This window comes from Coturnix japonica, chromosome 2 (genome assembly GCF_054131305.1).
Source record: "Coturnix japonica strain WE chromosome 2, WE-NBRP24, whole genome shotgun sequence".
Classification (NCBI taxonomy): Eukaryota; Metazoa; Chordata; class Aves; order Galliformes; family Phasianidae; genus Coturnix; species Coturnix japonica.
In genome coordinates this window covers 53,919,340-53,946,030 of record NC_140664.1, presented here as the reverse complement: position 1 = coordinate 53,946,030, position 26,691 = coordinate 53,919,340, and the positions used below count along the sequence as shown (strand labels likewise).

The window sequence follows — 26,691 nt, the reverse complement described above, 5'->3', positions numbered from 1 at the left end:
TGCATAGTAATGAGCAGCTCGCCTACACCTTGTGATAGTCAGAGCATGAAGCTCAGCTTCTGAAGCCACATGACATCAGGAAGCTATTTCTTCTGTTTCATACAGTTATTACACAAAAGGGAAAATTATGCTCGGAGGAAAAAAAGCTGGGAAGTGCAAGTCTTTGATATGCACAAAACCACTGCATGATGAATTTCTGTACCAAAGAAGAAAAGTCATCCCCATAGAGTGTGGGCTGACAGGGCTGCTGCCTTTTCCTGTCACAGCTTGGTGGCCACTGGGTACACCCAGGGGTCTGTCTGCCTGCACTGACCCTCACTCCCTGTCTCTCTCCCCCAGGTCTGGCTGGCTTTGCTCGGCTCTGCCCTGGGGATCAGTATGAGGTATGTAGCACTTGGCTTCCGGATCAACACAAAAAGAATTAAAAAGAGAGGCAGACTTCTGCATTTTACTCCACGTTGAATAAAACTTAGTGTCATCTCCATGCCAAGAAACAGCTGCTAGTTTTCCTATAAGCTCTCCGAAAAGCATTGCAGATCTCTCTCTGCCTGTGTTATGGCATCTGTCACAAGACCTGAACATTTTATTTGGAGCACTGGGTGGTAGCTATTCCATGAGCTACAATAATTTATTTAATGAAAATAAGGCTTTTTTTGTATATGCGTTTGTCTCCCAAAATTAGGACACGCTTCTCACCATCTTGTTCTCAACAAGTATTTCTAATTCTTCTGGAAATAAAGCATATGCCTCACCCTATGTATGCAGCTCATTGGAGAGGTCCTTGCAAACATTCTCTATCAAATGCAGGGGTTTTCTTGTTCAAGCAGAAAGACACAATCATTTCTTGAGACCACTGTCACTCTGTTTTCATCATCAGCCTAAGCCTTGCTGCTGCAGAGGCCTCTTAACAGGGGATGACCAAACCCCACCTAGCCCACCCTTCAAGCTGTAGGAGTTAGGGAATTGGCCAGAGGGGACCTTCCCTTTCCAACATTTGTGCACTAAGAGAACATATTGTTCAAGATAATAAGAGGACTTTTCTTTTTCAGATTTTCATGCGTTACGGTCGCCAGCGATGGAAACTGAAAGGCAAAATAGAAGTGAATGGCAAGCAAAGCTGGGATGGAGAAGAAATGGTCTTCCTCCCTCTCATTGTTGGGCTAATCTCCATAAAGGTATGCATATTAACTGCTCTGCCTGCAAGCAAGGCAAGTGCCAAAAGGCTGCCTTTATGTGCACCGTCAGCAAAAATATGAAAGTAGATCATTAAACTTCTTTGAAATGAGTCATGATCAGTATTTCAGACACACCTGACTGAATGAAGAGTCATAGTACTATGATATGAAGATGCAACAAATACAGTCGTATTTTAAAAGCCTTTTAGCAAGAGGCCCAGACCAGAAAAAGACAAAACCATCCCTTTAAATTAAGGATTTTGGTACCTTGCGTGGTCCTACATGTCCTGTTGTTTTCCTCTCACAGGTGACAGAAGTGAAGGGACTTGCTACTCACATCCTTGTAGGAAGCGTTACCTGTGAAACAAAAGACTTGTTTGCAGCTCGGCCCCAGGTGGTTGCAGTAGACATTAATGACCTTGGCACAATCAAGCTGAACCTTGAAATCACCTGGTAGTAAGTAGAACTGACTGGACAGTCTCTGGGTCAAGCAGATGTTTTGAAAGAAATTAAATAAAAATCAACCATACAGAAGGGGTCTATCAGTGTGATCTCTTCTCTCTTTGTGGGAAAGAGCATGGTTTAAAAGCTGGATTTTGTGGGCTTTGTATATGGTGTGAGGGCAATGGGAAATCTTCTAGCACTCTCTGTCTGCAGTGGTAAGCGTGGGTAAGCTGATAATGTTTGGATGCAAACCCAGTTCTCAGTGTGTTTTAATGAAATAACTGTCATTCCTTAAATAGCATTAACGTTTTTAACTTCTACAGTAGTGTATGCTCTTTCTTGTAATGCAATAAACATGAAGCTAGCAATGGCAGCAACTGATTTCCTTTATAGTACAACAGCTCTATTAGCTCCTGTTAACTCTGCTGAGCACCTTCCTTGTTATCACATGAGCTACCTTTCAACTCAGCTCCAAGAATACTCATGTGAGAAAGCAGGCAGCGCTGCATAAATGATTTCTGAAGCTAAAATGCTTTTATTGGGAATGAGAACTGCACTTCTAAGCCTGCTGATTAATTAACAACGTTTTCTTTTAAATGCTTCAGTTAAAAAAAAGAAAAAGCCACCTCTGAGTTTTGATGTGCTCATAAACACCCTTTTCAAAACATCCTTTCTGGGGACCTGAAATTCCTTCTTCATCAGCCTAACAATGGTTGGTTTTTGATGTCTTTTTTTTTCCCTGTCTGTGTTCTTGCAGCCCCTTCGATGTGGAAGACCTGACCCCCTCCACGGGAAACGTGAGCAAGGCCTCTGCTCTCCAGAGGAGAATGTCCATGTACAGCCAAGGCACTCCAGAAACACCAACCTTCAAGGACCACTCGTTCTTTGTAAGCCCTCCTTGGCTTCATGTTTATGTAACAAGAAACCCTACCACAGTTCAAACACTGCAAACGCTTCATTGCTTTCCACATTTAGGCTTTTTTCCCCAGCGTCAGCAAGTTACCCTCACAAATACTTATAACACAAATGCATTTCTAGCTGCTAATTCTCAAGGTGGCAGTGGTCCTGGCATGCTGTATGGCCAACTACCATCTAACTGTTGTTCTTGTCTGACTGCTGTGTTACTTGAGTAATCTTCATAAAATGTCAGTTCTTCCCATGGCTGTGGTTAAACAGCCGTTGCAGCAGTAGTATATTTAATGTGTCCGCTGGTAAAGAAGAGATTTGCAAGGTTAGATTTCATGTGAAATTAATTCTGAATGCTTTATAAGGACCGTGCATTAAGTTGAATAGGCCATCTGTAGAGATATGAATTTTATAAGTGCTACATCCCATGCCTGTGATTTAAATGCTCTGCTACAAAGCATTCAGTTAACCTGCCCTCCTCACCATGTTTGCTTTTAACTGTTGAAGAGATGGCTGCATCCCCTGCAAGACAGGCCAAGGTTGGCAATCTTAGATGCTCTGCAAGACACTTTCTTTGACAAGCTTCGGCGCAGTCGCTCTTTTAGTGATCTGCCATCGCTCAGGCTAAGCCCCAAAGCAGGGCTAGAGCTATATGTGAGTCCTGATATTTGTGTGCTGAAGGAGTCTGCCAGTCCCCGTGTGGCATCTCCATTCCCATGCATGCTTTGTGTGCTGCTCTCTGGTGCAACTTGCTTATTTTGCTGACCGCTGACAGGGGATAGTGTGAGTGTGAGCCCACGCTGCTTGCGGTAAAGCAAATTCCTTTTGGTTTCTACAGGGATAATGATCTGAGGGGGGAGTGCATGGCAGGAGCACAAGCCTATATGGCATCCTTAAAAATGGCATTATTAAAAATGGCACGCCATATTGATTGATGTCATACATTTGCTGTGTGACTTGACTTTCAGCAGTAAAGGAGAGGTTGAAAGCGTACTCATGTGATGGGAAAGGAGAAATAAATCTTAGAGTATCGTTATGTTTAGGGAAGAAAGCTGCTAGGAAAATGATGCAAATTTTGGACATTGTAACTGTAAGTACGTTGCCGACATATGAGTGCCTATAGTTCCTTCCAGCAAATTGTCAGCAAAATACTAGTTGTCATTCATCTGTGCTGTGCTTTTGCATGAGTTTGCCATGTAATGAAGGCTAAAATTGGCTTCAGAGCCAATCAGTGTGAAATTTCAGGCTTTGATTTATTATGTTCTGGCTCCAGGCAGGTTCTTGTACTTCCCCTCCTTACTGCTTTTCGCCTTTCTTTATGTTCTAAAAATTGTGTAAAATAATAGAGCGATTTGTACTGCAGCTCTGAGATGCTTCAAACCAGATAGCAGGGAAGAAGTCAGCAGAAATGTTCTCTCTCCAATGTACAGTATAAATACAACATGAAATAAATACAACAGAAATCTGTAAGAACACAAAAATGTAGCCAAGATAGCTTAAATGCAGCCTACCAGGAAGGAAATTTCCCACAAGAAGTGGGGCAGTGCCTTGGAAGTGCTGTCAGAGTCAATTTATTTAGACAAGCAGCGCTTGGGGCTGCTATGGGACGTGCTTACCAGAGCTCTTGGCTTACCCTGCCCCAAAGAGATGTCGAACCTAGAGTTCCCAGCAGAATCCCGCTGGAGTCAGGAGCTATGCCAGATGAAAGCACAAGTTGGATTTCAAGTGATTTTCTCATTTCTCAAGTCTTGACTACTTCTCTAATCTTATTCCTTGCATTTGTCTTTCCCAGACACATAGATTATTATTATTATTTTCTTTCCAATGAGACATGAAAGGCATTTTCTCTCTTTCTCAATTATCTTTTCAGTCAAACTTGCCAGATGATGTCTTTGAAAATGGAACAGCAACCACTGAGAAGCGGCCTCTTTCCTTCACTTTTGGCGACCTGCCTTACGAAGACCGTGTGCCCCCTGCCAACTCAGCAGAGCCCTCCTCTGCTCACGTCACCTCCAGCCCCGATATCGCCACCACTGCTACCCAGCACCGAGCTCTCAAGTCATCTGAGAGCTCGAGCCCAGACTGCAGCAGCAGTGACTCCTGCAGAGACTCCATCCCTGAGCTCAAGGACCTGCCATCCCCAAGAGAGGCAGCAGCCATCAGGAACAAGGCCACCCCCAGGGCACATGCTGAAGTTTGCCAAAAGCCCTCCGATACTGGGAGCGATCGTGTCTTCATAGAGGCGAACGTCCCGGTTTCACTCCTGCAGGACACAGATGAAGGTTCTGAGCTAAAGCCGGTGGAGCTGGACACCTATGAGGGCAACATCACCAAGCAGCTGGTAAAAAGGCTGACGTCTGCCGAGGTGCCTGGGACCCCAGAGAGGCTGCCATGTGAGGGGTCCATCAGTGGGGAATCAGAAGGCTACAAGTCTTATCTTGATGGAAGTATTGAAGAAGCCTTGCAAGGGCTTCTCTTAGCTCTTGAGCCTCATAAAGAGCAATACAAAGAGTTTCAGGACCTGGACCAGGAAGTGATGCATCTGGATGACATCCTAAAAGTGAGTACGTTTTCAGAAAGTACTACACTGAAGGAAATCTGAGCGAGTAGAATCTCTTCCTGTTCCTTGCAAACATCGAATCAGAGATCACTAAACAGATCTGTTCCTGTTGGAGCACCCTCTCACAGTGCTGTATTTTTAAACTCGTGTCTGCAGTGTGCTGGTTTTAGCCTTGTATGCTCAAACAGCGGATCCTTTAATCAACTCAAAACCTGGGGGAAAAGGAAAAAGGTACAATGGCGGAGGGGTAATTACGTTATGCCTTTCTCTGCGGAAACCACTTGAGAGCTTGCCAGTTGTGCCATACTGGAGATCAGATTATAGCCAATCTTCTGCCTTTAAAATTCACAGGCCGCATCCTTGGTGGCTGTACTTTGGCACTGAGCTACACAGAGCTCTGCAAAACCACATCAGCTGAGGATCAGGCCATGTAGGCATGGCAGCTTGATTTTCTAAACTGCCAAAGTGATTCTGAAGTGCAGATCCTACTGAAGGTTGCCATTCCTTCCTTGCTTTTTGTTCCCAAGCCTTTTCCCTTTTTCCCCCATGTATTTTTTTAAAGGAAGTCATCCTGTCTTTACACCAGGATGAACCAAATGCATTGAAGATTGGAAAGAAGTAATCAATTTTGTATGGGTTTTGTTAATATGTTGCCTGCTGATCACTGTGGATCCTATCTTCCCTATGAATAAGAACTCGTGACGTGTTACTTTGCAAATAGTATCACATGGGAAATAATCATTTCAAATGCTTCATATTCATATGCAAGTTGGTCTGATAGTCATTTAAACCTCATCCTTTAAAAGCAGGGCTGAGGAGGAAGGAGGGAATCATTCATCTTTTCACTAAGAAAAGCCCACAGCTTTGTTAGCATTTTTTCTTTTGGTGTATGCAGCTGCATGGTATTTCTCCAACTTAAGTGGGATTTTTCTTGACAGTCTGCAGCCCATGAATTTTGTACTATTTTCCCAGTATTTCAAGCAGGCAAAGCTACCATTGCTGTTAATTTTCAGCTTCATGGCTACCTTGCCCTGCACACTGGGGATAGCTGCTTCTCCCAGACTTGCTTTCCATATGCATGTAGCTATTGATGAGCTTGCAGGTGGACACACAGCATCCCCAGTGGCTGTGCTGGTCTCAGAAAGCTGACCTGGAATCCAGCTGTGGCTGAAGAAAGTTCTCTTGGCCCTGTCAGATGGTCAGAGAAACACAAAGCCCACATGTTGCTGTTGCTCTTGCCTGAAAAAGCTGCACTACCAGCCTCAAAAGAAGCGGCAGCTAAAGTCATCTGTGCTGCAGAAGCATGATACAGTCAGCCTCGTGGAGGTGTTGGGGACTGTGTTTGAACAGTGTAAGACTGTGCTGTCAGTTCAAGGTGACAAGCATCATAAATGCTAACGTACAATTTGTGCAGACAAACTAGAAACAAAACTCCAAACCTTGACAGTTCTAGAGGAGCCAAGTCCAAACTTGGAGGCCAGCTTGTTTCTTTTTACAAGCTGAAAACAGATTCCTGGTTCCTACTTGGGACTGGAAGATGCAGCTTTGTAGCTGCATCAGTGGTCATGCAGTACATGAGGTGCAGGAGTCCTCACACAACTCCAGCTGCTGATTTGGTCAGGCAAAGTAATCGTGGCATCAAGTCTGTGGGCACACCTGGATGTAACCAGGGCTTTGGTACTTCCTGCAGCACCAGCAAAGCCTTGGTGATATTTCATTCCAGCACTGAGGTAGGATGACTTCCTCCCTCTCTAGGCAGTGTTGGTTCGCAGGTTAGAATGCAACTTCTTTGTGTCACTTAGGAAATCAATGCATTATTAGCTCTTCTCTTGTAAGCAGTGTGGCTTCAAAGGCCACAGAAGTCCTCTCTTGTCCATCACATGTATACATCTGCAGATGTGGGACCAATATGGCTTAGCTTCATTGGAGTTACATCTGGAATACATTCAGTAGTGTTGTTGTATATGCATTTACATATAAATCTGCTTCTGTATCTCTAACAGCCATTGTGCAATGTGCCTTTCTTTTTTCAATTTCCACTGTTCTAATTACCATCTCTCCTTTCGGAGGATGTTGAAAGCTGCATCACTTTAAGATGTACTTGTCCTTTCTGTAAAACATGCTGATTTTTGCCTTTGCAGGTCTTCTCTTTGGGCAAAAGAGGAGGTAGGATGGGGAGGGGAGGAGGAAGGGAAGGAATTTCTAATTCCAAGGCTTTGATTGTGTATGCTATGAATATGAAGGTTTGAAATGAAATGCCCAATAAAATGAAGTACTATAAATAAAATGAAGAATTGGAAAATGTTAAGCTTTATCCTTTATGTTTTTATTTCAGTAGTAGCTAATATCTGGGGTTTTCATTGGTTCGTTCTGCCTTTGCAGTGCAAGCCAGCAGTAAGCCGAAGCAGGTCCTCCAGTTTAAGTCTAACAGTTGAAAGTGCTTTAGAAAGCTTTGATTTCCTGAACACCTCTGACTTTGATGATGAGGATGGTGGTGGTGAGGAGGTTTGTAATGGTGGAGGAGGTGCAGACTCGGTATTTTCAGATACTGAGGTTGAGAAGAATAGGTAAGTTCGTAGCAACTGCCAGCTGTGCTTAAGCCAAACTGATCCCCCGGCTCTTTGTCGCTAACAGAGGATCCCGGTGCACACATTATTCAAGGAAGACTGACAAATCCTGGAGGAGTTTATAGGGTCAGAGGGTTTCCGGTGGCTGCTGCGTACCAAATCTTTAGCTTCCAGGATAATCTTTTCCTGTTCAAATATGCGCAATCTGCCCTCCCCCCAAAAAGAGATGGGTGAATTAAATTAAGCTGTCATCGATACTGGCAGAGCCTCTTCCTTGACATAGGTTTGGACCTGGCTTTCCTTGGATGCAATTACTAATTCCTCTGTGGTTTTTCCCCCCCCTCCCTTTGTCTTTTCTCTCTAGCCGAATGAGTCTTTGCAGTGGATTAAGCTTGTCAATAACAATAACACAGGGCCAGATTTAAGCAGCATGGTGTAGGTTTCCTTTGGAATGTAAGAGTGATGACTGGTACTCTGTCCATGGCCCTGCGTGTTACCTGCCCTTCTTTCATCACTTCTGGTCTTTTTGAGGGGAAAAAAAAAAAAAAGAGAAAAGAAAAAAGAGCTGTGTTGTTTTGTGTCGTGGTTTGCCATTGTCGTGTGACCGTAAGAATGCTGTGTTTCGATCATTAGATCCTAAAAGCACATCTGCTTCCTTAGCACTGCCTGCGTGTGGCACGAGAGCAGGAAGGCAGAGCGCAGCTCCATCAGCCCCCGTGCTTTCCAGCAGGGGAGCTCTGCTTCTCACACCTTATCATGGCCTGCTCAAAGCAATTCTGAGTGCAAACAAGCAGCAATGGTTCAGTTCCCATCATTTCACTGTGTTGTCTCTTCCCAGACTGAGATGGTGGGAAGAAAACCTCAGGAGATTGTGTTGCTTGCTGTATTCTGAGCTTAGGTCGTTGATGTAAAGATTTGGCTTTAAGCAGGCAATTAAGCTTGATTTTAACTTAGGCAGAAGAAATTGAAGTTAGTTGTAAGCTAACTTGGAACCTAACTAAGATCTCAAAGGCTAAATTCTCATGTTCCCCTCTGGGCTCATCCCAGACAGTGTGGATTCCTGCTTCCACTTTTAGCTGCGTGTGACTCAGTGTAAGGATCACAGGCGCTGACACTCCTAGACCTGCAGCCAAGCGCACTTGCGGTCTGGGGACTGACCTTGGGCTTTGTGTTTAAACACAGGGAGGACCGTTTGTACAAAACAAAGTTGGAAATAATGATTTAAAACACAGCGAGAACAGCTTTACGCTCTTACAGAAACTACTGGCAAACGAAGCTGTACACAGTGTGCCTAAAACAGCCTATGAAAATATCATGTCCCTCATTCCAGCAGTGGTTTTCCTTCTGCAGTGACTGATAAATTTGGCACCAGGAAGATGCTGATAGCCTAGATCTGCTCTCAGCAGCTCAGTACTTGAGACAACACAAACTGTAACGTTGCTTCTCCTGGACTAATACGGGAGATGATTTATTGAGAGAAGGGTGTTTGCTCCCAGTGTTTGTGCCTCTATGTGACTGCAACCTTATAGACACTTGCTGGTGCAGATACCATGTTATTCAAGGCTTGTCCCACTGCTCACATGTGACATGATGTCTTCATCACCGTGTTTCTGGCTTTCTGAGGGCTGTGTGGTCCCAGGGTGCTGCTTTCAGCTCTGCTCCGTGCTCGTTGCCCATCTCTGAGTGAGCGTGTGTCTGTCTGCCCGAGCAGCCACAGCCCTGCACTGATCTCTTCTTCCCTCTGCAGTTACAGGACTGAGCACCCCGAAGCCAGGGGCCACCTCAGCGAAGCCCTGACTGAGGACACGGGGGTCGGCACCAGCGTTGCTGGCAGCCCTCTGCCCCTGACCACAGGAAGTGACAGCCTCGATATAACGATAGTTAAGCACTTGCAGTACTGCACACAGCTCATCCAGGTACCGAACCCAGCTCATTTCTGCATTATCTTTTTACATTTTTGTGGGTATAAGTGGTTTGACAATGCTACTGTGGTGGCAGTGGGAGCCTCCCCTCCTGATATTCTTCACCCCCGCTACAACAATCACAGCATTTTGGAGCAGACTCTTCAACTTTAGATATCATCAACATTTTCTTGCCTACCTGAGCAATGCAGAACAACCCTAATTCCAGTCCCTTAGCCCTGAGCTGGACACTCTGCTGACTACAAGTATGAGAAAAAGGGAGTTTTTGGCTCATATACAAGAGCACATAGTAAATATGCAGCTGAGGGAGGCAGGCCTGAACTCTGTCCAGGTTTGATATGAATGATGTTGGACTGCTGAAGGAAATACAGATGTCAGCAGCAGGGTGTATTGGCCATGGGAAAGCACCAAACAAACACAGGCAGCTGGGCAGGGGATTGGAGCCAAAACAAAGCAGAGCAACAAGAAATATTTGATAATTCCAGGCAAGGAATTTGCCATTGCATTTCTTCAGGTGCCAGGTGTTACAGAGGTTTGAGTTTTGTTTTGAGGTTTCAGAATGATTCCTTTTCTTCCTTTCCATCTTGTCTCCATTAGCAAATTGTCTTCTCTGGTAAAACACCATTTGTGACAAGAGACCTCCTTGATAAGCTGTCCAGGCAGACCCTTGTAATGGAGAATATTGCAGAAATCAGCACCGAGAACTTGGGAAGCATCACCTCCCTTACAGATGGTAAGAGACACATTAGGGGTTTTCCTTCTGAAAAGGGCTGGTTTAGGCAGGGGGCCTGCTGAAATAAATAACCACTGTGACTGAAGGGAGTGCCACCATAGCAGGAGACAACTCACAAATGGATGTAGCAGTCAATGAACTTGGTCAGGGAGCTTATTCATAGAATGACAGAATCCTTAGTGTTAGAAGGGATCTCTGAGGGCCATCTAGTCCAGCTCCCCTGCAATAAACAGGGACACCACAGCTAAATCAGGTTGTCCAGGCCTTATCCAGCCTGACCTTATTCTGTCTTAAGTGCTGCTATTCAGAAATAAGCAGGTGAGAAGAGAAAGGGCTGTACTGACTCTTTTCCTGCTTGTTGTGCAGAAGGTGGGCAGAAGTAGCTGCAGCAATGGGGTGGGGATGCTGCCACTTCTGCAGTTATACTTGTCCTCCACCTCTTTCCTGAGGAAAGTGAAGATCTGCCTTATGCTACTTGGCTAACTTACCCAAGGCTACAGAGCAGTGCTTGGACAAGGACCAATCTCATGCAGACCATTCATTTTCCTTAGTATTTCCCCTAGTGGTTCATGGTATTTATAGAGATGAGACATCAGTGTCCAGAACTTGATCAGGAATAGATTTTCCCACATCTTCTTTTGGGAAACAGAAACAACTCATCACAAACCTGGGGTCAGCATGTGACCAACTCTGTGAAGGGTGACCTACCTTCTGTCAGTGTTTCATCATTCATTTTGTCTTCTCCTCCAGCAATCCCAGAGTTCCACAAGAAGCTGTCACTGCTGGCTTTCTGGATGAAGTGCACTGGTCCTTCGGGAGTCTATCACACATCTGCAGACAAGATGATGAAGCAGCTGGATATCAATTTTGCTGCCACTGTGAACGAGGAATGTCCAGGGCTTGCAGAAACAGGTACCTCCTGCCGCAAAAGAAGTTATTTGTCATCAAAATGGAGAACGCTTTTGTACTGGGCTTTACTCAGCTTTCATTGCTTTGTTTTCCAACCCCTGGAGGTCTGTTTGGGCATGGCTCCAAGATGCTGTTTGAAAGCTAATGCAACAAATTCTTGGAACAATTTTGGCCTGAAATAATCAGATTGGAATAGGAGAAAAAAGTGAAAAGAAATCATTGTTTAAAGGCTCATGAGGTAATCGGAAAGTGCATTCCCAAATACAGATTTGAAAGTGATATAGTGCAGTAGGAATCCTCTCGATTGTATACAGTCATTAAGGTTGGAAAAGACCGCTAAGATCATCTAGTCCAACCATCATGTGTTTATTATATAATGTCCATGTCCCATTGCAGTTTGCTGGCATGAAATGTGTACAAATCCAAGTGTGTCTATCTGAATGTAGGTTTCTGTTTGGGGTTGGATGTACCACTTGTCAAACTCCAGCTCCACTGACTAGCTCTCTCTGGGCAGGAACAGGATGGCTTGCTTAGCCTGCAGATGCCCACTCAGAGTGGGGTTTTCCTTCCTGCTCCATTCTGCTGCTCTCCAGGCCATTCTCAGGCTCACTTTCTGCATGACACACACCTGGGCAGGAATGCCAGCAGCTTCTGTTCTCACTAACACATCCTTTTGTCCCTGATCCCTGCAGTGTTCCGAATCCTGGTATCTCAGATTCTGGACCGGACCGAGCCCGTCCTCTACTCCACCATGTCCTCAGAGATCATTACAGTCTTTCAGTACTACAACTATTTTGCCAGCCATAGTGTTAATGACCTTGGAAGCTATTTGCTGCAGCTTGCAAAAGAAGGTAGGGTATACAAAATAAAGTAGCTAATGGGAGATTTCATTGGTGTCCTTCTGATTTTACAAGAGCTGGGGAGAGTCAAAGAAATGCCTTGGATACTAAATGTGACTGCACCCCAAGAGTTGCACATATCAAAGGGGAGGAGCTGGTGGAGATACACCCTCAGTCATTTCTATTTCCACATATGAATAAGACACCACGGTGCTGCAATATTCAGATGGGGATTTTTCATCTGTCCTCTGTATGCAGTGAGGATTTCTGGTGGGGAAATGAGAAATCTGAAACACAAGGGATAAAACCAATAACAAAAGCCTTCCTCTTGCACTTCTAGCCTCTGTGGTTCAGATGTTGCAGTCTGTGAAAGATGGAAAACTGCAACAAAACGTGTCCAAAATAAACTCCAACAACCTCCCACCGCAGCAAGAAGTTTTGAGAGCTTTGGCTTTACTTCTCAATGAAAATAAAAACGAAGTCAGTGAGACTGTAGCATCGCTCCTGACAGCTACTGCAGAAAACAAGCACTTCAGGGAGAAGGTAAATGGCAGAAAATCACCTGTTGCATAAGGTTTATACCTTATTTATACCTTATACCTTGTTATACCTTACGTTATACCTGTTGTATAATCATCATGCTTTTTTCTGTCTGTATGTCTCAAATGTCTGCATTTATAAAGTAGTTGCCCTGAGCCTGATTTAAATTGAACCGGAGGGATTTTCCACCTGTTTTTTTTCTGCAAATACACAGGTTTATTTCTGTCATTATGTCAATCTGCTTCTACCTGTCATTATACTAAACAGGCACTAAGCCAGATCATGCACATATTTAGGAAGTACTGAATTCTCCAGCTATCTTCCACATCTTGGCTTTTGTGCCAGCCTACCTTAAGCCTGGCTTGAAGGCAAGTCCCCAGCATCATCAGCACACAAAGATGTAGGTCACCTTTTATTTTCCCAAAGGAAGCTGGCAACTGAGATCTCCCACCTACGATGTGAGTCTAGTACAGATGCTAAAGGCAGATTAAACACAGAAATCAAAGAGATGAGAGAAAAGGAATGAGAAGAAATTAGGGGTTGACTTCCAGCCATTTGTGACAGACTCCACTCTCCAGCCTGCTGCTCCACAAAGATATGGACTTTTTCATGGCTATTCCTCTTTATCTTTTTCCAGGCCTTGATTTATTACTGTGAAGCGTTAACCCAGCCCAACCTCCAGCTGCAGAAAGCAGCCTGCCTGGCTTTAAGATACCTCAAGGTAAGAGACAAGGAGTTTAGTTGTGGTGCTTGGTGTTACTTTAAAGAAAGGACGTCTGAGAGGTGAGGATGATCAAATAGAAATTGTGATAGCAGCAGCAGTACTGCTTTTGTTTTGCATTACTGCACATCACTTCCCAGATTCCTTGTTTGGAAACAGTTTAGAAGCAGTTTTAGAAGCTTTGCTTTGAAGGAGAGGAAGAAAATAATCCTTTTCCAGGATAAAACTAGCTATAATGTGTGCAGACTGCAGCAGTAGAAGAGATAGATAGCTCAGTTGTAACGCTGCACAGAGAGACTGTAAGAGAAAGTTTAGGCCATGCTGTGTTATCAGCTCACCTCTGTTACCGCTTCTGCACTGCTTCCCATAAAAGAAAACAGTTGCTTGCGAGCTCAACTGGTACTGGATACAGCAAAATAAATAAATAAATGCATTCCATGCAATAGACTTAGAGCAGGGTGATACTTTCTCCTGCGCGAAGCTTGAGATGTGGGGTTTCTCGTGTTAGTGCTGCAGAAAGGTGAGCTGGGTGCTCCAGCAGCTTCCCCTGCACAATCTCCTAGCCAAAGCTAGTGGAGCAGGAGCCCTTCTCATCCTGCATGAAGACAGACAGGGCAGAGGGATGTGCACGTTGTCACGCAGTTTGGTTTGTGAGCCTTTATAAGATGAGGCCAAGGACACAAGATGGTATTTCCATGTGCATTGTGAATGGGAAAGGAAACACAGAGGGTGGTCAATATTCCTATATGACGTTCTGAAATTAAACCATAACAGGCAGTGTTAATATGATTCTTTTTAAATATTTTCCAGGCTACTGAGAGCATTAAAATGCTGGTCATGCTTTGCCAGTCTGACAATGAAGAGATTAGAAAAGTAGCCTCTGAAACCCTGCTCTCACTTGGTGAGTTGCCTGCTTTACAGCAGCATTTTGTTTTGTTTTTGAGCAGAAATACATGTAAAGCACCTGAATTACACAAAAACAGTTTAAAAGTATATGTACTTAGAAGTGTACAGGAGTGGAACCTCTCCTCCTTGAACAACATCAGAAATGTTAAGAGGGAAAGAAGTTACTGGTTACCTTCTAATAGTATCACAGTCTCATGCGGGTTGGAAGGGACCTTAGAGATCATTGAGTCCAACCCCCCAGGATTCGAGCCTCTGTGTAGCAGAGCAGCACTTCTACCACTTGTGCCACAGCGGGTTTCAAACCCGGGCCCCGGTGTTGCAACGCGGCATTCCTACCACTGCGCCACCGGGAATCCAATAGTTTAGATGTTGTACAGTAATGATACGGGTTGCTATGATGCTTTATCATGTTGTGTTCAGGTGAAGATGGGAGACTGGCCTATGAACAGCTGGACAAATTCCCCCGGGAATTTGTCAGAGTTGGAAGTCGCCGGGGAACTGAATCTGCCACAGCTTTCTAGAAGAACCTGCCTAAGCGTAACAGCCACAGAAGAAGGATGGAGCTGCCATTAAGCGTGGGAAGGAGAATGAAGACTTGGAAGGAGTGTCCCAAAATGTAGCAATTCACCAACATTTTAAGGAAAAGTGAAATCTAAACACAGCTAAATTGTTGCTGTTGGCTCCTCTCTGCAGCACACGATGGAACAGGCGGATGTTGAGGAACAGTGCTTTCTTGGTTGATTTGAAATAATGCAATTGGAGTTACTCAGTCTCGGCAAACTTCTGTGAGTTTTTAGAATCTGGAATCTTCATATATTTTGCCAAGCATTAAGTTAATCAGTAATTACATTTACTTCCTTGAAGTGGTCATGAAAGCTTCACACATGTGATGTGTATCTGAAATGGATGAGTAGGAGGCCACTCGAGCAGAACCACAAAGCAGCTTGCTCTCCAATGCTGAACCAAGCACCTGCTGCCTGGCAGTGCTTCCAGAACCACTCCAGCTGCCCAGAACACCGCCGTGCTGTCTCTGTAATGAAATACAAAGCGAGTTTCTTCAAGTTTTGCCTCCAGAAGCAGCACGATGCAAGCCCTGGGAGGTGTCACTTCAGTGACTCATTCTGAATGCCTCTACTGGTCTTTTATTTCCTTGCTCTCACCCTCCAGCAAAGAACCATCATTAATCCAGAGATTCGTGAGGGGGGAATCAAATAACCACGTAGGTTTTAAAAAACTAAATGAAAAGGTAAAGTGCATTTATTTATTCCAAGAAGTAGCGATGAATACAGCTAATTGCACAAGTCCCCAAAGCCATTCTGTCCTGCAAGTTGCAAGCAGGATTGGATTTCATATACTCTAATTAGCGGAGGATAGCTTCTATAGAATGACTTCAATAAAGAACTGAAACAAACTAAAGCAAACCTCAGAGGCAGTAATAAACAGTGTGAAGTGAATGCGTTTGCTCCCCCACTGCAAGAATGAAAGACAGTGCTTCAAGCTGTTGATTATGAGCCTGAAGATAAGAGAGGAGGTGAACAGAATTTAACAGAAGAGTGTTCCTGTACTGTGTTCATTATGCATGAAATGATATTTAGATGTCAGTTATAGTATCCACATTTGCATAGACTACGTAGAAAAGATTGCAAACAATTCACATCAAAAGAAGCCTTGAGCGCCAAACACATTGGCAGACAGAAGTTGTTCTGGTTTTTGTCTTTTTTTTTTATTGTGAATGTTACAATGATGTACATATCTGTATATTTATAAATATATATATTCTTCCTTTAATTAAAAAGGTACATTTTGTACAGTTCAGAATGCTTACTTGTTTACTGAGGGACGTAGACTCTTTATACAGGAGGTGAAATAACCATGTTCTGGTTTTTGTACCACACCTGTCCCATCAGCTGAGTTCTTTCAAGGTGTTCTTTTGTACTGACCTCTGCTTTTTTTTTTCCTCCCCCCTTTAGTTTTGTGGCATTTATTTCCTATCACATTTAAGTTATAATAAAGATTATTTTTTAAGTACTAAGCACATCAGTCCATATGTATAAGTCTTTCTTTCTACTGGTATCTTCTCCATAGTAAGGCTCACATCACCTTCAAACTACCATGGAAATCACCCCCCTCTATTGTAGGTAGCCCAGTAGGAATTGCCTACTTGGAAAGGTAGTTGGTAGCTTAAGTTTAAGCTCATAAGTTTAAGCTCATAAGGAATATTAGTCTCTTCAATCCTGAACAACCAAGATTTTATGATATAAAAAAGTTCAGCTAAATTGTGCAAAATTACTTGCTAAATTACCTGTTGTGAAGAAATACTTTTTGTTTCATACCATATGAAGACTTGGATGAACATTAAGATCTAACAGTTGAGTAAGCAAGTAATACACAAAGCAAAGAGTATGCGTAAGGGCAAGGAGAACTGCAACATCTTGCACAGCATAGAAATGGTACAACACTAGCTTGTGTTTTAGTATACACAACTGCTGCAAGTTCATTTTTTCTGTTGGCCAAGGGAAGGTAAGTAGCAAGCAGATTTAGTAGCAGAAATAGACACACAAATCAGAAAGGGAGGAAAAATAGAGGGATGAAACAATACTGAAAGTGACTGCTCTTAGTTATATCTCTGTAAGGTGAACAAAAGCACGTTAAAAAAAGAAGTAAACTGAAATGCTGTAACAAACAGGTATGAGAAAACTGTGCCCTCAGAGTCAATGAGGAAATTCATAGAAATCGGAATGCAAACACTGAGACTCAGTGTTCAGTTCCCATTGTGGTACTGACAAGCTTGAACCTGGCATATAGATGTATAAAGGCCTGAGGTAACTTTAAGCATTAGTGTTGTTTTATTTACTCTTCTTCTAAAACAAAAAGTCTTGTCCTAACATGATTCATGACAACATGCGGAGAAGAAAAAGTCACACTGAGTTTAAGAACTTCAATCAAGCAGGAATCTGAGATGTTTCTGCCCAATCTACCTGCCCAGAGCTTCACGCTGCCATCCATAAGATGACTCTTGGAACCAGCATACCTCCAAAAAGCCATCTATTGTAGCTTTGCTGTTATATACTGATTATTACTCAAAACATTCAAAACTAGAAGTCTGTAGGATTGCTGGACTGTATATCCTATATATGGACCCTGATTTGCAATCCTACCTGATAAGATCCACAGTGCTTCTCTTCAGCTGGCTTAGGTGCCCCAGAGATATTGCTGTCGCTGGGGGGTTGGCCTTGAACACAACCAATAACATTTCATCACAATCAGTTGGCAGATCTACAAAGCAGCAGAAAATAGAGTTCTATTATCATTTCCTCAACCCTTATCATTTGCTCACTGTATCTTTTATCTGTGCACAGGCTGCAAAGTAAGCTGCAGCACACATCAGTGCTGTGGTCACTTAGGTAAGCAATACAGCACCAAACATCAAGTGATTTTAGTTGTCCAGCCAAGGAGTTACTACGGTCTAATTCACTTCTCTGTGCATTGTCTTACATACAGTGGACTTTTACACTGAAATGGTTATTTTTGCTGAGCTTGTTTTCCAGTTAAGACATTCTTCCCCACACGAGCCCCCTCCACCCCCATGACTGCTTGTCTCTGCTAGTCCAGGCACAGCGGTTCCTTCCTGAAACACATCCAGATTCACAACACTTCAGTCTTACATACCTGACATTCTGTCCTCAAGGCATGCACATTTCTCTGTGGAAAAGTGCCAGGACCCAGTAGACGCATCCCACATCTGGGAAACTTTTAAGATCCATCAGTGAAAGATAAAACTGTGGCCACAGGCTGTACAATGAGAAAGAGTCAGCATAGTATGCTGGTCATGTTGCTGCACAAAGGTATTTACTACTTCTTAGCAAAACCACCTTATCTAGTTAGGTCCCAGAGCTGATAATTTCGTTTTGCATGACAGTATTCTCTGTAATTTAGCTGAATATGAAACGCCAAAGCTCCTGACAGCACTTCTATACATTAGTGTATCTGGTATAACAGGGAGGTATTACTTGACCAAGATCCAATACATCTGCAACAAAGAACACATACAGCTTCAGCTTCCAAACCACAGTTCACGTCTTGCAGCTGGTCTTCTCACACAGTCTGGTTTTCTTTCCAATCACAAAACTAGTCTCTCTGAGAATTACCACAGCAGGCATTGGAGAACTCCAGTGCAAGTGTGCTGTATTTACTAACTGATCTGTGTGGTTCTGAAACTAAGAGGTGTTCTATCACAGGCCAGGCAGACACTGCATGGTGTGCAGAATACGCAAATGGCATGAAAGATTTACTAAGTCCTTATCAACACAAGGAAGGATCCAAGCACTCAGTCACCACCTTTCCTTTGTTACTTACAGTCAGAAAACAGCACATGATTTAGATCTAGTAAACATCCTTCTTGGCTGTTTCAATGCAAATGAGACACAAACTTAAGATGAAGATGATGCACGCAAGCACTGGGTTCAGAGCATTCCAACAATCATTATATCGAGCATTACAGCTCATGTTGTAGTGATTAGAAAACACTAAAACATGAAAAAGAAGTTCCAAGGGCTGCCTCTACTGAATTGACCTGATCAAACTGGCCAAGGAATTGTGCAGGAGAGCTTTATAGCCTTTTTATGGCTCTGAGAAAACCTTGCTTACCAGGTTCAAGACTAAATGAAAACCAGAACTCCTGTAGTGATTCCAACATTCCCATTTAAATCTGTTGCGGGACAGGTGTTAACTGACATCTGTATGGAAACAAGGAGATACAGAAGAAACCTAAAGATATCAATCTCATAGTTCTGCAGGTGTTTATGCATGCCCTGAAGCACCTGTTTTGGCAAGGTCTGATAGGAACCCATTAACTAGCATCCCTGATTATTTCAGCCTGCTGAAAGTCATGCAGCATTTCATTCTGCATTAAGCTCTTCACAAGGTATCGCAATTGCCACCACCTTCTTTTAGAGTCTGTCCAGGGAAGGGTACCAAACAACTGCCAACGTTCCACCCAGGACTAGGAAGCTTGCACTGCTCTCCCTCATACCTCAGCACCTGGAGCTGGAAATACTTATTTCCTGTATAGATAAAGTCCTCCAAAGTTTTTAAGATGTACCTTTTGTTCATGTAAACACTTCCAAGTTCTAAGTGTTTACAAGAGAAACATTCGTAAACACCATATTGGCAAACATACCACCTCGTCCCTTGGTAAATACCAAGAACGGTACTTTGAAAGCAGAAAGCAAGTTTCCTTTTAGAACAGCTCTGCAGCATGGCTACTTCTTCCCCATTGAGTTCTCAGCACAGTTAGGAGAGGCTGAGTACACAAGCCTGAGCTGCAAGGATGAAAGCAAGGATGCTTTAACTTCAGGTTAGCCACTATAGCTCTCAGGCAGCTGGACTTATCTTCACCCACACATCCTGGAAAAGGCTCCTTTAAAGACAGGCAACAATGTAAGACTGTTAAAGCAAGTTTCACTAAACTCTAGGATCAATCTCAAGTCTTATTATCCATTCAGTAAAGCTTACATCTCACCAACAGCACTCAAGGTTTCCCTCCCCCCAGCCCCAAGCTTTTGCTTTCCCCTGTCCCCTCAAACCATTCTGCTCTCCAGAATTCTGGAGAGTAAATCAAGGGAGTTCATAAATCAAGGGAGTTCAGAAGTGCCCAGACAGTCCTCCTAAAAACACTAACACCATCCACCTACAGTAGCCACGACTGACTTGTGGAGCTTAGAACCAGCCATTCCTCAACTCAGACCAGACACTACTTTGATAAGGCAAAAAATTTATTTCTCAGTTCTCATGCATCATGTCAAACCATTTGATATTTACACAGTTTGAAATACACAGTATTTGCATTTTAAACAAGCAACTAACTGCAGCCTGTAAGAAGTTTTACAAGCAGTATAGAGGTACTCCCTGCTACATCATTTCAGTTAAAAGCCACTGTCACGCTCCCACAAGAGTTTCTATACCTGAGAAGATTTAGTATATCCTTTCAAGGGGAAGCCTGCAATTAAAAGAATCCACATACATAAGCCTACTTAAGCTCACAGTTGTCAGTAATTTCCTTCTCTTGAAGCAAGATCTGATACACCCTTCTTTAAGCCACAGGACACTTGTGATGGCCCTTCTGAAGAAGTGCTGTCTGCATCACCTCCAAGGTTAAGTTCTTCATTTTCCTGGTTGGATTCATCTAAAGCCAGACTCCCCAGCGTCTCAAGATTATCAGATGCTTGCCCTGTTAGCCTCTAGAAAAACCACAGGAGATGGTATGAAGTTAATAACCAGAAAAACACTGCATATTAGATTAAACAAGTTATTTATCTTCAAGCAGATACAGCTCATATATGAGTATGCAAAGCATACTCCAGTCCAATCAGATAAAACTGAAGTAGTCTGCCAGGCAGCCAGCTTCTTATCTCACTATAGAGCTCAGTCCAAACACTAACCAACTAGATGATCATTCGTATGTCCGGGTTTCATGGCTGCTTATTTGTTATAGTTCCAGGGCTGCTACAAGCAAGTTTTTCCTGCTTCCAGACTCAGCAGCAAGGCTACCAGTGCCCAAGGAACTCTCTCAGAAAGTACAGCAGCTACTTCCAAAAGTTAATCTACTGTAGGTCTGTAACTTAGAGCACAAAAACATGGTTTCCAAAAACTATTCAGCAGCTAATGGAATCAACCTTAGCTCATGCAGGTGACAATTATATTGCTTGAGGAACAGACACGCTCTCCCTTGAAAGAGCAAGGTTGTAACTAAGCTCTGGTTCCCAGTCCTTTGTTGAGACCTTCTGCTGATCCAGCATACTTCCTAATTTAGTCTGACAACATTAGCATCTGTACTACCAGTTTTATTCAAACAAGCCATTTTACAGGTTACAAGTCTACAAGCCTTACAAACAGACTTTGTACATTAGGCTTTTCTTAGGCCACAAAGTGGCAAAATTAAGTCATCCCAGTGAAGTGCAAATGAACTCTTCCTTTACACATCACTATCTCTAACATACACAGCCTGTTCTTATAAGACAACAGGTTGAATCTTCCTTTTGGAGAACATATTTCCTAAGTACTGTACCTCAATCATGCTGGTCAAATAATTCACATGTTCAGCCAGTGCCATGAGCTCCTCATTCTCCTCCTTCAGGCGGGCAATTTCACCATCTTTTTGTTCAATCTCTTTGTGCAACTGAATTCAAGGAAACAAAGTGTTAAAACAGAGGAACAACAGCCAGCGGTACAAAAGGTAGTTGCTTTCACTAGCTACCTTTTCATTTTCTTGAAGCACTTCATACAGAGCCTTCCTCCTTTCTTCAGCCACTTCTTTCCAATATCGAGATGAAGGACTTTCTAAAGTAAGAAGCTACAGTAAGTCCAAGGTAGGACTGAACTCAGATCACCTTAAGGTACCTAACTCACACATAAACACCCCATATACTGAAAGATGAGAAATTGTGTAGTGTCTTCCCCACACACTAGTAGCAAGTTCACAGTGAGAAACAAGTTCACTAAAAGAGATCCCACATTGTTAGCAGTGGCTACACAGGCTGAGTCTTCTAGAAGCTGCCCCAGATATTAGAGTGTGGAAGACACAAGTCTTAGTCCTAAGTCACTGTCCACACTGAACATTAATAGACACCCACTAAACACATAGTATAACTATATATATATTTAGTCCTGAGAAACCCAGGAGCTTCAGCATCAGCATTCTACACCAAAACAGAGCTTAATTTCAGCTTAGTCACTTGAAAGCCCATAGATAAGTTGAAGAACTAACAGACTTAACATTGCACAGTGAGTTCATGGTAAACCAGTACTGGGAGCCACTCTTAACAGTAGACAGCTATACTGTATTTAGCATACTACTGAGGGAAAGTATCATTAGCTCCTGATACACCACTATAAAAAACATTCATCTGACAACCATGCTTCAAGTTATATCCCAGTAGAAGCATTTTAAGAGTAAGAAAATATTGCCAGAATTACCACATACTTTTAATGAGATCTACGGCTTGAATGACATCATCCGTGTTCTCATTTTCTTGCTCTTCATCTACAGGTGGTTCAGCTTTACAGGCTGAAGAGGTAAGCTTGTTATTCCACAGTTTCCTCTTGACTGAAGATTTCTTCTGCACAAAGTACAAGCAGGTTTAATACATTCAAATGCTGCTCTGAAGTTAAGAAAACAATAAAAATATACAAGTTTACATGTCCAAGCTCGTCCAGGACTGCAAGTGGATTACATGCTTTTTCAGTTGAAGCTTAAAAGCACTTCAGTACAAGTAGAAACAATTACACAGCTACAGGTGATTCTCATACCTCATTATACCTTCCAACCAGGCAACCTTTTGCAGAAGGCTGAATCATCTTCAGAGTCCGTCTTGGGGCAGCACTGCATGCAGGGTCTGTGAGGTACTTCTAAAGAAAGGAGACATGGATTCAAAGCATTGCCACACTTACCAATGTAAATTGAAACTCAAGTCGGCCATGCTCCCATTAACATAATGGACAGCTTCCCTACTCAAGAAGAGCTGATATTTTAGCCTGTTTTCAAGTATTTGCAAAGAAGGGAATATAGTCGTTCATAGGAGAGGTGATCTTATCAAGCCAAGCTCAGTCTCTGCCCTCAGCCTTCCTAACAGAGCTTGAAGAAGCCACCACACAAATAATTAGGGGGAAGTTCTTCACTAGGAGAGTGGTTAGGTCCTGGAACAGACTGCCCAGGGAGGTTGTGGATGCCCCGTCCTTGGAGGTGTTCAAGACCAGGTTGGACGGGGCCCTGGGCAACCTGATCTAGTAAAGGTGTATGTTTGGTGGCCCTGCCAGGCAGGGGGGTTGGAACTACATGATCCTTGAGGTCCCTTCCAACCCGGGTCATTCTGTGATTCTGACTAAATTTCAAGGCCAGCTGCCATGCAGGGGCACACATGCTACAATTAAAGCTCCCAAAGCCACATTTGACAACAGCAGTATTACACTCTGGAGGGAACAGAAACAAAGGCTGCAATAGCAAGTTTATTTAGCATAGCCACATTGTTTTATTGGTGGTTTTACTGTCTGTGAACACATAAATGGTATTCATTCACACACGTGTTGCTTCAGTTATCCAGAGTGAAGCCACAACTTCTTTGCTTGGATCCAGACAGGCCATTGTTTTGTATAAACAATGTTTATCACTTTTCTTCTCAGGCATAAATACCTATTTCCTACACTAATGCTCTCTGATGGGGTTGGTTACGTGGCAAACAATGGACAGAAAACCAAGCAAAAATAACCAGAATACAATGCTATGCCAGCGTGAGAAAGTCACCGATCCACACCGTGCTCCGTATGACAGGAGCTCGCCTTTCCCACGGTACTTTCTGCCACCAATTACCCTGTTGCTGAACTGCAGGACAAACACTAACCACTGTGGGAACAGGAATCACACTGTCAGACACTGCTTGCTGCTATTGAGGACCAGCATTCAGTACGCTTTGCCAAGTAACTATTGGCTAATACTTGACTTAACACACCACAATTAAGTATTTGAAAGTGCAAGAAAAGGCAGACTTATCAAAGACCATTATTATTAATATTGTTGTAATCAATCACTCCTGAGTGCTTATTAGACTACACTAAGTCAGATCCAGTTAAGGTCTATATTAAGAGGTATATATTTAACTAAAAAAAAGTTTAGCATAACATCAGGTAACTTCTAAACAGTTACCTCTTAAAAAATAAAAACCCACCTTTCAAGCTTTTCTATCAATCTCAAGGCAACTAAGGCTTATTAAAGTACACTCAAACAAGGATGGCTTCACCTGTAGGCTCACCCCCACAACAGAACCCACTCTACAGAGCCCTACCAGCCAGACCAACCCAGTAACTGAAGTGCAGCAGGCCAGCAGCATTCAGAAGCTTTAAGACAGCAAGCGACCTCAGTCTTCTGCAATAAACCCTTGTTGTGCACTGAAGAAAGCATCTGCTCAAGCAGAACACATTATTTCCAAGGCAGGAGAATCATGTCAGGTGGGAGCACACTACATTCCTCCAATAGATATATGGCTGTGTCCCTTAACAGCCCATCTCAAAGACATCACAGTGCACACCTTCAAACACACTAAGGTTATTCATAACGCAGGACTTGCCAAGTAGCATCTTGCATTTTCTGCTCTTTACCTGCTCCTGCATTCTAACAGCAACATGTAAGAGCTCATACCTGCAGAGATCCAGCCGGGTTTTCCACATTCAGGCTTTGTTTCATTTTGGAATTCATCAAACCACTGCAGGATAAAGAAAGGATAAACAAAATGAGAACACCTGGCTATAGTTAAGGCCGAAGTACTACAATCCCACTTGGCAAGCTCTTACAGCAGCACTGAGAAACTCAGCCACAGTCACGCGGTTAGGAAGCTCCTTCAGCTCACGGCTCCACCCGCGTTTTAGCCCTATACCAGCAAAATGCCAGAAGCCACTACGAACCCAGCAGCTGTGGAGTCTTCTCACAGCCTTTTGTAGCAGCCAGCCCAGCAGCAACCGAGACCTCCCAGAGAAGGACCCTACCTGAAGGAACGCACGCCCAAAATGGCGGGAGATGGAATCCCGCCCCCTGCGCCTCGCAGCCAATGGGGAGGCGCGATGGGAGCCCGCCAAGCTCCAAACGCAGTGTGGAGCCCTGCAGCCCCGCTCTCTTCCATTAGCACGGACACCCCACACTCACCTCTGGCAGCTCTAGCATAGAACACAACAGTAACACATGCGAAGCACCCAACAAGCTGCCGCTTTCCTGCCCGCCCGGTGCCTACAAGCAGCTCAGGCAATGCTGGCCCCTCCTCCGTCACCTGACTGGCTCTCCGAATCCGAGCCAATCGATGGGAGTCGGTGTGAGGGGATGGGCGGGAAGGGGGTGTATGCACCTCTCCACAGCAGTTCCACACCAATCACAGAATTATCAAGGTTGGAAAAGACCTAGAAGATCATCTAGTCCAACCATTACCGATACTTCCAGGCTAAATCATATTCCTCAACACCACATCCAAACGTTTCTTGAACACTCCCATGGTCGGTGACTCCACCACCTCCCTGGGCAGTGCATTCCAATGACTGACTACCCTTTCTGAGAAGTAATACTTCCTAATGTCCAGCCTGAATCTCCCCTGGCACAGCTTAAAACCATTCCCTCTAGTTCTGTCATCGATTACACGAGAGAAGAGGCCAACCCTCAGCTCACTACAATCTCCCTTCAGGAAATTATAGAGCGCAATGCGGCTTTCAGTGTCTTTTCTAGGCAGTATTGTGAAGCACAATTGCAGAGAGATGGTAGTTTAGCACCTCGTCTGCTTGGAAATAAACTTTGTGGCACTCATACATCTCAAGGGAAGTTATAGTCTGGCAAAATGAAGACAGAATACAGACAACGACGAATGAAGGAGTATTTAAACAAGTATAAGGAAATAAAGCTGATCTCTCTTGCATAAACTTGCTTAGTCTCCCATTGACCCATTGAAGGTTTCATTGTTCGCCACATCCTTTGGCAAGTAGTTCCAGAGCTCAAATAACTGTTGTCTGAAGAGCCCTCACCTTCCACTTGGAACCTGATTCCCATTGCTTCGCTTGATGGACGCAGCCTTTGAACTGGAAAAGATAACAGCCAGTCCTTTCCAACCTTCTCTAGGCTGCTTTTGTCCGTCCATCCCTTCCAGCTCTACTCAGTCAGTGAGCTGTTTTATGTGGAAATACCTGCTGTAATTCAGATCTTTTTCACCGTGTACAACTGAGACATTTTCTTTCCCCCTGTGCATATTATATTATATTATAGGGCCACTAAGGTGGTGAAGGGCCTGGAGCATCTCCCCTATGAGGAGAGACTTAGGGAACTGGGTCTGTTTAGCCTTGAAAAAAGAAGGCTGAGAGGGGACTTGATCCAGGTTTATAAATACCTGAGGTGTGGGAGCCATAGTGGTGAGGCTGGTCTCTTTTCAGTAGTACGTGGGGACAGGACTAGGGGTAATGGGATGAAACTACAGCATAGGAAGTTCCACACAAATGTGCAGAAGAACTTCTTTACAGTGAGGGTGATGGAGCACTGGAACAGGCTGCCCAGGGAGGTGGTGGAGTCTCCTTCTCTGGAGATATTCAAGACCCGCCTGGACGCCTACCTGTGTGACATGGTGTAGGGAGCCTGCTTTGGCAGGGGGGTTGGACTCGATCTCTAGAGGTCCCTTCCAACCCCTACAATTCTGTGATTCTGTGACATTCACTGACATTCATTCACACTGGAGTTCACTGACTGCTGTTACTCAGTTCCATAATGCCCTTATGCGTTGTTTTTTTTTTTTTTGCTGTTGTTGTTGTGTTTTTGTTTTTTTTTTTTTTGGTCAGCCTTCTTCTTGTTATACAAATTAAGGTGGTGTCATCTACAGACTGTCACCTCAGCAAGCTTCATCTTCTATAATGATATATCATATAATAAGCTCTGATTAAGAAGTCTTGCCAGCAT

General features: G+C 43.7%; 2 protein-coding genes across 9 annotated transcripts in view; one reads left to right on the top strand and one right to left on the bottom strand.

Annotated features, from left to right (window-relative positions):
* RIPOR2 (RHO family interacting cell polarization regulator 2) overlaps positions 1–16,257 on the top strand; it is a 49,646-nt gene extending 33,389 nt beyond the window's left edge. For 2 of the 5 annotated variants that reach the window (XM_015855158.3, XM_085537585.1), the window contains exons 9-22: positions 340–383; positions 1,050–1,175; positions 1,483–1,631; positions 2,377–2,506; positions 4,396–5,085; positions 7,468–7,652; positions 9,400–9,568; positions 10,172–10,307; positions 11,058–11,219; positions 11,909–12,067; positions 12,396–12,598; positions 13,233–13,316; positions 14,127–14,217; positions 14,643–16,257. In XM_015855158.3, coding sequence (XP_015710644.2) covers positions 340–383; positions 1,050–1,175; positions 1,483–1,631; positions 2,377–2,506; positions 4,396–5,085; positions 7,468–7,652; positions 9,400–9,568; positions 10,172–10,307; positions 11,058–11,219; positions 11,909–12,067; positions 12,396–12,598; positions 13,233–13,316; positions 14,127–14,217; positions 14,643–14,743 — 2,429 coding nt within the window. In that variant the 3' untranslated portion in view covers positions 14,744–16,257. Of the gene's footprint in view, positions 1–339; positions 384–1,049; positions 1,176–1,482; positions 1,632–2,376; positions 2,507–3,032; positions 3,180–4,395; positions 5,086–7,467; positions 7,653–8,016; positions 8,217–9,399; positions 9,569–10,171; positions 10,308–11,057; positions 11,220–11,908; positions 12,068–12,395; positions 12,599–13,232; positions 13,317–14,126; positions 14,218–14,642 lie in introns of those variants that run through there. The other 3 variants (XM_085537586.1, XM_085537587.1, XM_015855159.3) reach the window with 2 other exon arrangements.
* Positions 16,258–19,978: 3,721 nt separating this feature from the next.
* On the bottom strand, positions 19,979–25,031 carry GMNN (geminin DNA replication inhibitor). 4 transcript variants are annotated; one of them, XM_085537591.1, is made up of 7 exons: positions 24,564–25,031; positions 24,412–24,475; positions 22,530–22,628; positions 22,204–22,339; positions 21,478–21,560; positions 21,289–21,399; positions 19,979–20,461 (listed from the first exon to the last, which is right to left on the bottom strand). In XM_085537591.1, the coding sequence occupies exons 2-7, from the start codon at positions 24,466–24,468 to the stop codon at positions 20,270–20,272; spliced, it is 678 nt and encodes a 225-aa protein (XP_085393717.1). In that variant the 5' UTR covers positions 24,469–24,475; positions 24,564–25,031; the 3' UTR covers positions 19,979–20,269. The 4 variants fall into 4 exon arrangements, with proteins under 4 accessions (XP_085393717.1, XP_085393716.1, XP_085393715.1 ...); XM_085537590.1 differs by having other exon boundaries at positions 24,913–25,031; XM_085537589.1 differs by having other exon boundaries at positions 24,756–24,810.
* Positions 25,032–26,691: the final 1,660 nt, after the last annotated feature.

Excerpts from the sequence above, each read along its gene's own strand:
- GMNN (XM_085537591.1), bottom strand. The coding sequence starts at position 24,468 with ATGAATTCCAAAATGAAACAAAGCCTGAATGTGGAAAACCCGGCTGGA. Across the intron at positions 22,629-24,411 it reads ACCCGGCTGGATCTCTGCAG|AAGTACCTCACAGACCCTGC; the intron begins GTATGAGCTCTT and ends TCCTTTCTTTAG. Across the intron at positions 22,340-22,529 it reads TGGTTGGAAGGTATAATGAG|AAGAAATCTTCAGTCAAGAG; the intron begins GTATGAGAATCA and ends TACTTTGTGCAG.